This window comes from Gouania willdenowi, chromosome 16, assembly GCF_900634775.1.
Source record: "Gouania willdenowi chromosome 16, fGouWil2.1, whole genome shotgun sequence".
In the NCBI taxonomy this organism is placed as follows: domain Eukaryota; kingdom Metazoa; phylum Chordata; class Actinopteri; order Blenniiformes; family Gobiesocidae; genus Gouania; species Gouania willdenowi.
Window position 1 is genome coordinate 34,514,231 of NC_041059.1, and position 15,363 is coordinate 34,529,593.

The window sequence follows — 15,363 nt, forward strand, 5'->3', positions numbered from 1 at the left end:
TCTCAAAAGTAGTAGATATACTTGTAACTCGCAATACCACATTTTTAGCCATAAGTTAAGTAGTTTTTGAAATATCAAACCTGAAGTGGACCTAACCCCATAATTTTTCAGGCTCATGTGAATAAGAGAATCCTCAACCCGCCCCTTCAGTCCTTAAAATATGATTTTTTTTCATCTTACGTAATCATGGTCACAATTTATTTTCCTACAAACATGAAATTACACACGTTTATACAGACATTCATCACAAAAATAAATGGTTTATATTGCCTATTGCCATTTTGAGGAAAAATATAGAGCTATGAGTATTGGTCCATATCACCCAGGCCTAATGTAACCAAAGCAGTAACGTTTTATCTTGTAAAGGATATTATTGTCCAAACTGTGTGAAATGAGGCGTTCAAACACTGCTTAAAGTAGGATTTAATTAACATGAGTGTGGTATCTCAATAACAAATAGAAATCACTAGACTGATATGCTGCCTTGTTATATAGCAAGTGATGCTAATGCTAATGCTACACCAACAAAGACTGTGTGACTATAATAACTTCTCAGCCTTTTTGTTTGATGTTAATTGTACTAGGAACCAGTTTGATAAATTGCTTACACACAATTTAATTTTTTTTTTGAAAGTTACCTTTTCTTCAATTATCATTTATTCCTTTTTTCCATTCCTTTACAATAGTCTAAATGTTTGAATGAAATTAAATGTATTGTGATTGTGATTTTACAAAGAAAAAATCGGGATGTGATTATTTTGTGTGTGTGTCTGTGCTAGACATTAACTTAAATTAATTAAAATTGTGAGTAGTGGTGAGTGATAATATAATATAATGTTTAATTTAATGAATAGTTTTGTTAAAATGCAACACTAGATTTATAATATAGTGTTGCATATTAACTCATATATAAACAATATAATATTCAAATTAATTATGATAAATAAGGGAAATATAAAAATTTACATTTGTTTTAGACAGTCCGATTCTTTATGTAGACCACTGGTTCACAAACAGGGGTACGTGTACCCCTCGAGGTACAAGAGCACAATGCAGGGAGTACTTTTGCCTTTTTAGGCTATTTTTCGCCGTACTATTGCTCAATGAAATACTATATTTTTAATAAATCTACTTTAAACTGTGTCATGTAATTTTATTTTATTTTATTTTATGTTTTGAATTTGTAGATTAAGAGAAACATTTAGGGGTTTAGGAGAGCCCACTGTTCCACAAACAATAAAGCATGTGAAATTATGGAGAGGGTACTTATGTAGTGAAGAGGGGGTGTACACATTATTTGACAAACATGTGAAGGGGGTAGATGGGACAAAAAGATTGGGAACCACTGATGTAGACCAACTAAAAACAAAGAAATGTATGATCTTTCCCACAGGATGTTGCCACAAGATGGGACACAAAGCAGAAGATGGTAGAAAGGGCGCTGAAGCAGCTCCCAGCCATAAGACGTGTCCTGGTTGAAGACAAAAAACATGATCAGAGTGATGTGGCTCCCAGGGCCGCCGAGGTGCACAGATACTCCATGATAGAGAAATGTCCGTGAAAGCGTCATGAGGCACTATAGTACTAACATCTGTGACAATGAGCTTAAAGTCCACATAATGAGACAGACACAAACCTTCACACACACGTAGGATGGTTAAATATGTTTTAATGTCATCTAAAATCAGTTACAAACAGGTGAAGGACAACTCAGGTAGAACTGCTTTGGGTCACACGCTGTGGAGTGCTGAGGAAGTTCCAGCACTCACAGCTCACTGACAGCTTCCAACAAAACTATGTATGAATCCTGATGAATGTCTATAATATTGCACTGCTTTACTTTCTTTGCCATTTTTTCCATTTTCGGAGTGAACGTCTCTTCCACCATGAAGATGTCTTTGGTGTGTCTGAGAGGTCACTGTCACATTGTTCCTCTTCTTCTGAGTCTTCCTCTGTGTCGCTGGAATTGGACGTGAATGGTGAGATGGACTCAGTACGAAGCTCTGCAGAGACACAAGGGGAAGTGTTGGTGATGGTGTTTTCATTCAGCTTCTCCACTTTTTGCTGGAAGTTCTGCTGCTCCTGGGTAATCTCCTCCATCACCCTTTGACCAGCGATCTTCTCTGTGTAAGCCTTGTTTGGATTCTGCAGCTGACATTGCAGGACCTCACTCTCATGCTGGCTGCTAAGCTCTGTATGAGTAGAGGCCATTTCTTCCAGCAGAATTCTGCTCTTTGGTTTTTTGTTTAGCTGTTCCAGTTTAGTGATGTAGTCTGTCATATGTTCCTTGTATTCCATGTTTTTCCATTGGGTGTCAGGGATTTGTTTGGCTGCTTGGGTGTTGAGAACTTCTCGGTTGGTGCGTTTCTTCATCTGTTTCAATTTGTGCTTTGCCTCCTTCGCCTCCTTTATGAAGAATTCTTTCAGAGATTTCTCTTGATCAAGCTCTGCTTCAGTTTGCCGCAGTTTCCTAGACAGCTCATCCAACTGACACTGTGCATTCAAGAAATTGTTCTTTTCCCTCAATAGCACTTCATTCAGCCTCTGTATTTCGCCTTCGTAGTCCTGGTCAGTCCAGCGGTCATGCTTTCTATTGTTGTATGGCCAGGCAGAGGTCTTGTTGTAGAAGTGTTTATTGTACCTTGACATGTTATTGTTAGAATTTAAAAAGATTGTTGATGAAGAATCACAAAGATCAGTTGCTCACTTCATGAAAGATTCAGTGCAAATCACTTTGTGGGAACTGAGCTGACATGAAAGCCACTGACATGAAAGCCACTGACATGAAAGCCAGTTCTAAAGTACCACCCTTCCTGTCTAACTCTTTTCAAAATAAAATAATTAGAATTTTTAACACAAACAAATTAACAAGTTGGCCACCATTACATGGGGGCTTTAATTTCTTTTTAAAGCAGAATATAAGTTAATTCCTCTTTAAACTTATCTTTTAAACACTTAATTCCTAATGCTAATTTAATTTAAATTAAACTATTTATTTCTGGTAATTGTTTTCCAGAGGTTTACTGGACTTTTTACCAGTGATTAGTTCCTATCTCTCTTCTGCTCCACGGTCCAAACTGAATTCATGTGTTATTGTCGAGCTGCTGCTTCAAAATAAAAGAGAAAACAGTTCTCATGTGTGGTTGTCTGTTTTTATAGCCGACAATAAAAGGTTTTTTGTGTGTTTTTTCAGATAGAATTGATACTTCACATTCACCCACTGTCCAATCAGAGCCCTTCCCAACCCCCAGACCTAAAGCGGAATTAAATAAAGGTAAACCGGTTTTCCATGTAAACCTCAATTCGGATTTTCTTTTTCCATGTAAACACGAAGCAGAACACTTTAATTCTGAATGATTTCGTTTGGAATAACTAATTCTAAATTAAAAAAAAACATCACGTAACCGTGATCATTGTCATAACTTTAAATAAAATTCAAACACAGGGTCAGAATTTTCTCAAAAGTAGTAGATATACTTGTTACTCGCAATACCACATTTTTAGCCATAAGTTAAGTAGTTTTTGAAATATCAAACCTGAAGTGGACCTAACCCCATAATTTTTCAGGCTCATGTGAATAAGAGAATCCTCAACCCGCCCCTTCAGTCCTTAAAATATGATTTTTTTTTCATCTTACGTAATCGTGGTCACAATTTATTTCCTACAAACATGAAATTACACACGTTTATACAGACATTCATCACAAAAATAAATGGTTTATATTGCCTATTGCCATTTTGAGGAAAAATATCGAGCTATGAGTATTGGTCCATGTCACCCAGGCCTAATGTAACCAAAGCAGTAACGTTTTATCTTGTAAAGGATATTATTGTCCAAACTGTGTGAAATGAGGCGTTCAAACACTGCTTAAAGTAGGATTTAATTAACATGAGTGTGGTATCTCAATAACAAATAGAAATCACTAGACTGATATGCTGCCTTGTTATATAGCAAGTGATGCTAATGCTAATGCTACACCAACAAAGACTGTGTGACTATAATAACTTCTCAGCCTTTTTGTTTGATGTTAATTGTACTAGGAACCAGTTTGATAAATTGCTTACACACAATTTAAATTTTTTTTTGAAAGTGACCTTGTCTTAAATTATCATTTATTCCTTTTTTTCATTCATTTACAATAGTCTAAATGTTTGAATGAAATTAAACGTATTGTGATTGTGATTTTACAAAGAAAATATCGGGATGTGATTTTTTTTGTGTGTGTGTCTGTGCTAGACATTAACTTAAATTAATTAAAATTGTGAGTAGTGGTGAGTGATAATATAATATAATGTTTTATTTAATGAATAGTTTTGTTAATATGCAACACTAGATTTATAATATAGTGTTGCATATTAACTCATATATAAACAATATAATATTTAAATTGATTATGATAAATAATGGAAATATAAAAATTTACATTTGTTTTAGACAGTCCGATTCTTTATGTAGACCACTGGTTCACAAACAGGGGTACGTGTACCCCTCGGGGTACAAGAGCACATTGCAGGGAGTACTTGAAATGATTTGCCAAAAAAATTTATAATGATTGGGAAATGTTCATGTGCCTTTTTAGGCTATTTTTTGCAGTACTATTGCTCAATGAAATACTATATTTTCCTATCATATATTCAAACAGGATTATTTAATGCTCTAGACATTTTATTACACTTCTGATTATATGAGACAATAATTAGCAACATTTTAAATAGAAGACTGCATTTACTTACTGTTTTTAATAAATCCACTTTACACTGTGTCATGTATTTTTATTTTATTTTATGTTTTGAATTTGTAGATTAAGAGAAACATTTAAGGGTTTAGGAGAGCCCACTGTTCCACAAACAATAAAGCATGTGAAATTATGGAGAGGGTACTTATGTAGTGAAGAGGGGGTGTACACATGATTTGACAAAAATGTGAAGGGGGTAGATGGGACAAAAAGATTGGGAACCACTGATGTAGACCAACTAAAAACAAAGAAATGTATGATCTTTCCCACAGGATGTTGCCACAAGATGGGACACAAAGCAGAAGATGGTACACAGCAAATCCAGGATACTCAAATTAACTCTATAGGAGTTAATATCAACACTTTTAAAGTGTCTATATGGGTCCACACCACAAAGTGTTAATTTTACTCTTTTTGGAGAGTTAGTACACTAACACTGCTCCAGTGTTATTATTGACTCTTTTTGGAGTTAAAATGTAACACTGGGTAACACTAACCAGTGTCACTTTTGCTTAACACTGCAATGTAGTGTTAGAATTTAACTCTTTCAGAGTATATTTTCTAACTATAAACAGTGTTATCTATTAACACTGCAGGGTGTAAACATTGATGTAATGAATTATCAAAAAATGTTTTCAAAATAATTCAAAAATAAAGATATCATGTTTGGTAAAAACACGTTTATTTTTCAAACATTTGCACCACAATGTAATTTCAAATATGTTCTAAAACATATAACAATAGGGAACAATGTATTCTGTTTCACTTTCATTGGAATATTGTTTAGCAAAAGGTCTAAAATAAATAAGCTCGTTAATGCACACAACACTGTATTCATCTGTATGCTCCTTAATACAGTATGCATGAAAGTGCTCATCAAAGCAAAGTGTGTCAACAGTACATCCTAAAATAAAAGCACGCTGTTCATGAATTATGATATTGCAGATTTTCTTGAATACAGGTAGTTCACGAGATATTCCAGTACATACAAATAAGTGTATCCGATACTCAGTGCCGTAATTTTTGACCCAATTTGTAGTTGAAACATTTGTAGTTGCATCTAATTGTAACATCTGACTCAGTATTTCTCCACCATCCAAGTCATCTATGCATTTCACTTTTAAAGGACCGATCTCAAATCTGTTAAAACAATAATTTTCATAGCAATATGCCAGTTGACGCTGGTGTAGCCTGACCAGCGATTTAGTAAGGTTTTTAAAATTTTTTACAGACTTTTTAAAGAAAAAATGTTTCGCTTCAAAACGCATACACCACATATGAATTAGAGGGCCAATCTTTCTGATACATCTTGGATAGTGGATCATTATGTGATGCTTGGGTATCAATTTCTTGTCAGGGTACAAAGTTTTGAACATGGTATGGTGATCACAGATTAAGTGCTTAAGGTAACATATCATGCCATCAGTGAGGATAGGGGAGAACACTATATTAACAATTTGTAACAAAAGGAGCACAAACTTCCAGTGATCGTTTTCCCTTTCTACAACATCACCGAATATAAGGGGGGTATTGCGTAGAACACACAGTGACTGAATGGCATTTAAACCTAAGTGCTTGCTGTTATCATCCAACTTAAAATGACTTGGTCTGTTTTTACGTTCCATGTAACCGTAATTAAAACTAAGTATCCTGTCTAACAGCGTGTTCATAGAGATGTAACCATTTTTAATCAGGAAATGAAAAAACAACTTAAGCTCATACTGTACTATACCCTCTAACAAGTCATGCATGATATCAACTGAAAAATTGTCAGTGCTATGAAAATATTCCAATGAATTGAGCACACAAGGTTTTTTGACACCAAAAATTGAAGGTAGAGAAGAATCTTGACTAAGTGTATTACAATGTTCAATGTACAGCTCTCTAGAGCGCAGAATCAGCCCAGGTTCATCCTCAGTAAAGACAGACTGAATGTCTTCCTTAGTTGTCAGGCAAAACCTACAGCAGTATGTTGCACTAAAAGATTCCACAAAGCCTAGCAGGCCATTTAAAGCAAGATTATCCCCTGTGACTTGAATTACAGAGCCAAACAATGGTTCCTCATTGAATGGAAGTTGGATTCCTTTTGTTTCTAAAATCTTTAAATCATCAATAAGAGGCTTTAATATTTCACCAAATCCATATTTTTTTAGGTCTTCTGTATAGAAAAGAGCTGCTAGATGTACATTTATCAATACTGAGTTCAACTTTGGTGGTAAATTTTTTAAAGTAAAATAAACACATCCAAGTTTATGGACGCCTTTCTTAGAACCTAGTGGGTTGGCCGTTTCAAAATCATCGTAATATAGCAAAATCTGTAGCGCATGCTTCTGTTTTGAGAACAGTGCATGATTTCTGAAATACAATCCATCATTTATATCTTTGTATGGTCCTTTTTTACTTAGTTTTTCTTGCATAAAATACTCTCTTATCTCACTGTTTTTGAAAATGGATTTCAATGTACCTAATATGGGTACATACATGTATTTATCTGTAACAGGAATCTGTCTGTAGACACCTGTGGTTCTATTTCTCCGTGTATCCAGTCTCACACCAAGTACAAATTCTATAGGTTCAACTATTTCCCATTTTTCATCATAATATTTTTGCCTTTTTTTCTCTGTGTTAAATGTTGAAAAGGGATTTTCTAATTTATCTAAATGTTGCTTTATTTTGCTATTAACATCTGACTCTATTCTATCAGTAGAACAGGCTTGAAGAACTGCTTCTCGTGCTTGAATTTTAACATCATTTACAACTTCCTCCATTGAAGAAACAATTGATTGGACAGTACTTTGAGGAATACCAGAATCTTGTAACTGCGCTATAAGGGATCCACACATTCCTTTAAGGGAGTTGTGTGTGACTAAAGGTGGATCCTGCAACAGGGATGCAGATGTTGAGGGCTGATCGCTTAACAATTCAACATCAGAAGGTATTTCTGTCTCGACTTCCTGGTAAGGACGGTCTTGTTCATCATGTTGTTGCCTATGCACGGTGTTAAGGTGCTTCCTGAAACCATTGTATGTACAAAAAGATGAAGCACATCCTAGCTCTCCACACTTCAAACGCAATTTTCTCGCTGGATATAATCCATGCTTGAATTTTAAATGTTTACAAAGAACTGAACTATTTTTGTGGTGTGTTCTACAATAAAAACATGTGAACATGGTTAAAGGTAGTTGTTTTGAACTTTGCTATATTGTAGCATTTTAACAATTGTTATAACAAGTTTTTGTATTAAGATTTTCTTAAAAGCCTGAACATGCTTAAAAGGTTACTTAGAACTTTTCTTAGGCCTGTTTTCTGGAGGCAGTCTAACAATTATTTTCACAAGCAATTTCCATGTTGCTTTAAACAAACCAAATTCTTGAACATGTTAGACAGTTTCCCTTTGGTATAACCCTTGTTATTTGGTGGCATTTCAATGATCCTGTAGTATTTGGGCTCTTACTTCCTTGACTCTTGGGCTCTCTCTTGCATTCCCAACATCAATGTGGTAAACGGTGGTTTGAATGAAAGTGTAAAAGCTGCAAAGAGCTTCATCATAAGAAAGGCTGAAGACATATTGTGCTTTGAATAGAATGTCAAAAGCAGCAACTGATGTCTGAGCATTGCACGGGATTGCTTTCTTGTCCACAACAATGACGAACCTTTGGATTTTCTTCTTTTGCTCACCAATGCAGAGAAGGAAGGGTTGAATGGCATCAACTTTCTCCAGAAAAGTAGTGAGGCTGACTCCTTCCTGTAGTTTAAATGAAAAAGATCCAAAAATATACCAGATAAGTTAATTGTATTGTTGCGTTCCTACAGAAACCTACATGGACTTATTTTTCACAACTGCTGCAAAAAATAATGTTGGTGTTACCTTAACAAATCTCACAAGGAGGTTGGCTGCCTGTGCTGAGCTAATCTTGGATCTTTTTTTGTGGCCTCTTGACGTAGGGGGCAGGAGCTGCAACAGCAGCAGGAGTGAGGACATATCACTATCCCAGCCTTTAAGATAAAGGAGACAGAAAAGTTTTTGAAAATGTTACAGATTTACTTCAGCTGCAGTTTCGCAAAAGGTTAGATGAAGCTGGTAAAATGTTTCAATTTATCACACATTAAGATACTGTCATTTCCAACTGGCTCATTTTGTTTATTGCTACTGTCTCATATTAGACTTGATGAAAAAAATAAAACAAAAAATGAAAATAAGTTTTAGATGCAGTAAAACATTTACCATAGTCATTCTCTGTCATAGGGTCAAAAGCTGCCTGAAGCTCCTCCACATATGGACTTGAAGGAAGACTCTGGCTTTCTGCAACTACTTTGGACTTGAAATATGATGGCCATTTTGCAAGAAACCTTCCAGATACTTCATCTCCAAACATTAGAGAAAAGTCCTGGTCAATCTATCAAAAACACACAATGTCCAGTTAGAGGTTGAGGGTGCTTTGCACTGACAAGAATTAGGTTATAAAATATTTAAAATACAATCAAAACAATCTATACATATCCTTACCAAGGTATGTCAAGAAAACGAGGAAAGACATCCAACACTGAAGATGTGGCATCCTTGTCATGGACCATCTTCTGTCTGTATTCAAAGGTTGCTTTCATCTTTTCTTTTACCAGAGAACGAACTGTTGAGTGTCTAATTATAGAAAGAGCTTCTCTGCACTCTTCATCATGGATCTGTCCACCAAGCAATAGAGATTCCCTGTGTGTAGTCGGACCATCCTGGAATTGTGGTCTGGAACGCTTTTGGGAGTCATGGCAAGAATTGCGTTGGACTGTCTTGAGTCTCCAGGCAAGATAGCCTGTATTTGCCTCAACATCATAGTAATGTTCCTGCATGCATACACACAAAGATGCAAAAACACAATCATAAAGTAGCACAAGTACTGTAACAGCACACTTTTTGGTTTGAGCGACACTAACACTTACATATCCATTTTTGGAGAACGGATCTTGAAGATACGGGAAAAGTGTCACGATTCCTTGTGCGTAACTGGCCCGAACACTTGTTGGTGGAACTCTCCTATTGAACGAAAATATTAGGTTTTGTTTACAATTCCAATCCAATCAATTTAAATTGTGAATTTTTATAGATTTTTACCCATATGAATCTGTCATTTCTGCCACCAGAATGTTAACCATCTGCCTGCGTGCTGCATCTGACAGACTTTTAGTTTTGTCATACTCTTTGAAGATTTCTTCACCCTTTGGGTTTGACCTCAGAACAGTTTCAACTTTCTGCAATCAACAGTGTATCGTAAACATTTTTTTTTAATTTTTTTTAAACTTTTATGAGCAAATGAAATATTATTTGTCTAAGCATTTTCAAATTAAGTATAAGGATGTAACGATATTGACGGTATCACGATATCGCGGTAGTAAACGTGTCTCGGTATTGTCGTGGTGGCGTCACGGTATGAAAAAGTGGAGGAATCCATCAAAAAACAACAAGAAAAGCCGCCCCCACGGAACAAAAGCATTGTAAACTACAAAGACCATGATCCTTTGCGCTCCTGCGTCGTCCGCTGCTGAGCCAATAGGAGCGCACGCTGCTCTAACAACAAGAAGTAAGCAGCATTACGGAGCGCGACAAACCAGTGGATCTTTGTTTTTCACAAGTCACTGCAGCTTTAAAAATCAGAGGTATGGAAGCATTTTGGTTTGGATGTGTCAAAAAACGCTAAAGGAGAGAAAGTGACTGACAATATGCAAACACAGCCACCCTATGACATAAGGAGTCATCTGATGATCCGTCACCCCGAAAAGTTTGCAGATTCTCTCACAAAGTTCACAAATTGATGCCCAGAAAGCCATTCTTCTCCCTAACAATGTTGATCTTTTCATCTTTATGAAGAAAAACGTGAACATAAGCTTAAGGATAGATTTCAGTAGATATTTACCTGACCATTGACAGGCTGTTTTATTTGCCGAGCACATTTATTTTTATTATTGTTATAATCATTTTACACCTTTGAGCCTGAATTAACGTGATCTTTGTTTGATCATAATGGGAATTCCATATTGTTCTGTTGCTTCTTATCTTGAACATTTCGCATAATATTACCAACAGTGCATTGATGTTCTTTCACTTTAAAAACATTAAGTAATCAGCCTTTTATGTTGTCATGATCCATAAATATAACAATAAATAACCTGGAGACTGGCAAAAGCAGATTAAATGTCTTTTTTTGTTATAATCATCAAACACAAATATCGTGAGCTATTTTACAATACTGTGAGCCTATCCACGATATCGCAATAAATATCGTACCGTGAGATCAATATCGAAATCGTATTGTACCGTGAGATTCTAATATCGTTACATCCCTAATTAAGTATAGACTGATTTTTAAATATGCACAGGTTTTGGTAGAAAAATAGTTGAAGAACTGGTGAGACAACAATATATTTCTATAGTTGGATGTTTACCTGTCTTGCTTCATCACGATCAAGTTCTCTCAAGCCCCTCTTCCTGTTCTTTGTGGATGCGAGAATAATAGTTGAATCTGAACGGGAAGAAGCTGGTGATGCTGATGTGTCAGTTGTTGAAGCTGGTGATGCTGATGGGTCTGGCAATACTGATGACTCGGATTCTTCTGCAACCAAATCAATTTGTAGATCTAAAAATTTAAATCGAAATCAAAATAAATCTATTATAACGGAAGTCCTTAAAAAAACTTACATCATGATAAAATAAATAAAAATGCAAGTTTGTTATAAAAACCCTCTTGATTAACTATATTTCGAGATCACAAAACAACAATTAATTATAGGCATAATGGAAATGCATCATCATCATTTTTCAAAAGCCTAATTGTATGACAGATATTGTTACTTGAATGTTAACAGGATTTTAAATGCAATCTTTACCTGTAGCTTGTTGCTGGTGGTACCCAACCTTAAAGTTTCGGACTCCTGACTTTAGGAGCTCATCAAAAACATCTGCGTCAATCTCTGTACCAGATTCATCATGGAGCCTGAGCTCACCTTCAGTTTGAAGTAGAGCCTGCAGACTAAATTTCTGAATCACTGGGAGAAATAAGAAAACAAATCACTTAACATGTTGTGTGTGATCAGAGTGTGACTGTGGGAGTTTATAATGGATACCAACCTTCTTGAGTGAAGTTGAAGAAATCAAAGTTTTCATCATTTTGTGGCACTTTAATGTATTTTTGAACTCCAGCATACTCCACCTTTGCCAACATTGTATTTACTCCTATAAGTAAATAATTATAAGTTAGCTTTATGACATTTTTGCCCATTGTTATTAACCAGAAATAAAATAATAGTCAGTGATAGCCATTATCATACTATTTTTATATACAGTACCATAACAAATTCCAGGAATATAATCCAACGTTTTTCCAAAGAATTCAGAACCTTTGACACAAAAGTGTATGTTACTTTTACACTGAATAGCACATATGAAGACGCATGACTAACAAGCTGCATGTGACTTACTTAAAAAACAACAATCAACTAAAAAAAAAATTAAAAAAATAAATAACACACGCCTGCACGCACCTTAAACTTCGACAAAAAAAAACACTAACAATGCAGACATTTATTCACCACCATTATCTGTATTAGCCCCAGCGGCACACTTACAAACATTATTTTGTTACTTTTGCACCAAAAAAGCCCCAAAAAACGTGTCTAATTGTTGCCGCTTGGTAAGGAAAATCAAACTAGCAAGGCACAAACGAACTGCTAACTGTCTGTCTTCGGTTTCTGTGGTTTAACAACAACAACAATTGATTCAAGTCTTACAAACTGGGAGTACCAAATAATAAGACCTAATTACTTTGGCGTATATGTGCGACCATACGATAATGTCACACTGGCACCAACCCTAACTCGGTGCTCATAGAAGTTTAGTAGGCTAGTTAACACAGAAACGCTATTTAAGGCAGCCTTAAATTAAACTTAACCAACAGCTAATTTGAAAGCCCAACCTGCAACTAGGGATGCAACGATTATTATTTATTATAGAGAACTCCAACAACTCGGCTTCGGTCACCTCGGCGGTCCAGTAAACACCCACACCCGCTCCGCAGCGCACTCCCACACTTCGCCTTCGGTCACCTTCCGCGGTCCAGTAAACACCCACACCACAGCGCACTCCCACACCTCCCCTTCGGTCACCTTTCACGGTGCAGTCAACCCACACACACACCCGCTCCACAGCGCACTCCCACACTTCCCCTTCGGTCACCTTTCACGGTGCAGTCAACCAACACACATACCCGCTCCGCAGCGCGCTCCACCTGGGCTTTCGTCACCTCTGCGGTATACCGTGGGTTCTAATATCCTCACGGTAAACCTAGCGCGGGCGAAAATAACAAACCGTTTAATCCTTACACCCATACCTGCAACATTCTGAGTTGTATGCTATCACAATGAGGTTTGGCTTTAAGCAAGCTAAATAAACATGTAAGCTAGGCTACTTAGTTATCTGGTTCGGTTAGCATATCATTTGCCACAGTGGCTTATCAGTAATACAATAACTCAAAATAATTCGAAAAGAATTACTAGTTATATGAGAAAAAACATACAGAAATTACTTTATTTATTACCGGAAAGTGTACAGCCACATCCAGGAGTTGACGCACGCCACAGTCTGCTGCTGTTCGATCGGTGAATCGTTGTTGATTGATTCCGGTCTGCGCATGTCTGACCACGTGAGGCACTGGAGGCGGGATAACTAACACTTTAAGTGTCAAATCCAGGTTCAGAGTTAGGAGTGAAAGGTTCAGAGTTAAATATGCTGCAGTAATACTAACAGAGATTTGTTTGCAAAAGTGTTTGCCACTTTGTTTTTACTCTCGTTTATGACTCCAACTCTTTTTACACTGAGAGTACGTTTGCAGGGATACGACTCTTTCTAAAGTTAAATTAACTCTACACTTGCTTAAATTTCACCAACACCCAACATTTAACTCTTCTCAATTTGCTGTGTAGAAAGGGCGCTGAAGCAGCTCCCAGCCATAAGACGTGTCCTGGTTGAAGACAAAAAAACATGATCAGAGTGATGTGGCTCCCAGGGCCGCCGAGGTGCACAGATACTCTATGATAGAGAAATGTCCGTGAAAGCGTCATTAGACACTATAGTACTAACATCTGTGACAATGAGCTTAAAGTCCACATAATGAGACAGACACAAACCTTCACACACACGTAGGATGGTTAAATATGTTTTAATGTCATCTAAAATCAGTTACAAACAGGTGAAGGACAACTCAGGTTGAACTGCTTTGGGTCACACGCTGTGGAGTGCTGAGGAAGTTCCAGCACTCACAGCTCACTGACAGCTTCCAACAAAACTATGTATGAATCCTGATGAATGTCTATAATATTGCACCGCTTTACTTTCTTTGCCGTTTTTTCCATTTTCGGAGTGAACGTCTCTTCCACCATGAAGATGTCTTTGGTGTGTCTGAGAGGTCACTGTCACATTGTTCCTCTTCTTCTGAGTCTTCCTCTGTGTCGCTGGAATTGGACGTGAATGGTGAGATGGACTCAGTACGAAGCTCTGCAGAGACACAAGGGGAAGTGTTGGTGATGGTGTTTTCATTCAGCTTCTCCACTTTTTGCTGGAAGTTCTGCTGCTCCTGGGTAATCTCCTCCATCACCCTTTGACCAGCGATCTTCTCTGTGTAAGCCTTGTTTGGATTCTGCAGCTGACATTGCAGGACCTCACTCTCATGCTGGCTGCTAAGCTCTGTATGAGTAGAGGCCATTTCTTCCAGCAGAATTCTGCTCTTTGGTTTTTTGTTTATCTGTTCCAGTTTAGTGATGTAGTCTGTCATATGTTCCTTGTATTCCATGTTTTTCCATTGGGTGTCAGGGATTTGTTTGGCTTCTTGGGTGTTGAGAACTTCTCGGTTGGTGCGTTTCTTCATCTGTTTCAATTTGTGCTTTGCCTCCTTCGCCTCCTTTATGAGGAATTCTTTCAGAGATTTCTCTTGATCAAGCTCTGCTTCAGTTTGCCGCAGTTTCCTAGACAGCTCATCCAACTGACACTGTGCATTCAAGAAATTGTTCTTTTCCCTCAATAGCACTTCATTCAGCCTCTGTATTTCACCTTCGTAGTCCTGGTCAGTCCAGCGGTCATGCTTTCTATTGTTGTATGGCCTGGCAGAGGTCTTGTTGTAGAAGTGTTTATTGTACCTTGACATGTTACTGTTAGAATTTAAAAAGATTGTTGATGAAGAATCACAAAGATCAGTTGCTCACTTTATGAAAGATTCAGTGCAAATCACTTTGTGGGAACTGAGCTGATATGTAAGCCAATGACATGAAAGCCACTGACATGAAAGCCACTGATATGAAAGCCAGTTCTAAAGTACCACCCTTCCTGTCTAACTCTTTTCAAAATAAAATAATTTGAAATTTTAACACAAACAAATTAACAAGTTGGCCACGTTTACATGGGGGCTTTAATTTCTTTTTAAAGCAGAATATAAGTTAATTCCTCTTTAAACTTATCTTTTAAACACTTAATTCCTAATGCTAATTTAATTTAAATTAAACTATTTATTGCTGGTAATTGTTTTCCAGAGGTTTACTGGACTTTTTACCAGTGACTAGTTCCTATCTCTCTTCTGCTCCACGGTCCAAACTGA

General features: G+C 36.8%; 1 protein-coding gene and 1 long non-coding RNA gene across 2 annotated transcripts; both read right to left on the reverse strand.

Annotated features, from left to right (window-relative positions):
* Positions 1–8,387: 8,387 nt before the first annotated feature.
* LOC114477609 (uncharacterized) lies at positions 8,388–9,100 on the reverse strand. The gene is made up of 3 exons (XR_003675733.1): positions 8,961–9,100; positions 8,604–8,731; positions 8,388–8,480 (listed from the first exon to the last, which is right to left on the reverse strand). It is a non-coding gene; the product is annotated as an uncharacterized LOC114477609 (long non-coding RNA).
* Positions 9,101–9,127: 27 nt separating this feature from the next.
* LOC114478457 (uncharacterized) lies at positions 9,128–11,991 on the reverse strand. The gene is made up of 7 exons (XM_028471554.1): positions 11,850–11,991; positions 11,609–11,767; positions 11,168–11,334; positions 9,840–9,976; positions 9,668–9,761; positions 9,457–9,571; positions 9,128–9,132 (listed from the first exon to the last, which is right to left on the reverse strand). The coding sequence occupies exons 1-7, from the start codon at positions 11,941–11,943 to the stop codon at positions 9,128–9,130; spliced, it is 771 nt and encodes a 256-aa protein (XP_028327355.1). The 5' UTR covers positions 11,944–11,991.
* Positions 11,992–15,363: the final 3,372 nt, after the last annotated feature.

Excerpts from the sequence above, each read along its gene's own strand:
- LOC114478457 (XM_028471554.1), bottom strand. The coding sequence starts at position 11,943 with ATGTTGGCAAAGGTGGAGTATGCTGGAGTTCAAAAATACATTAAAGTG. Across the intron at positions 11,768-11,849 it reads CTTCAACTTCACTCAAGAAG|TGATTCAGAAATTTAGTCTG; the intron begins GTTGGTATCCAT and ends TATTTCTCCCAG. Across the intron at positions 9,977-11,167 it reads ATCGTGATGAAGCAAGACAG|AAAGTTGAAACTGTTCTGAG; the intron begins GTAAACATCCAA and ends TGTTGATTGCAG.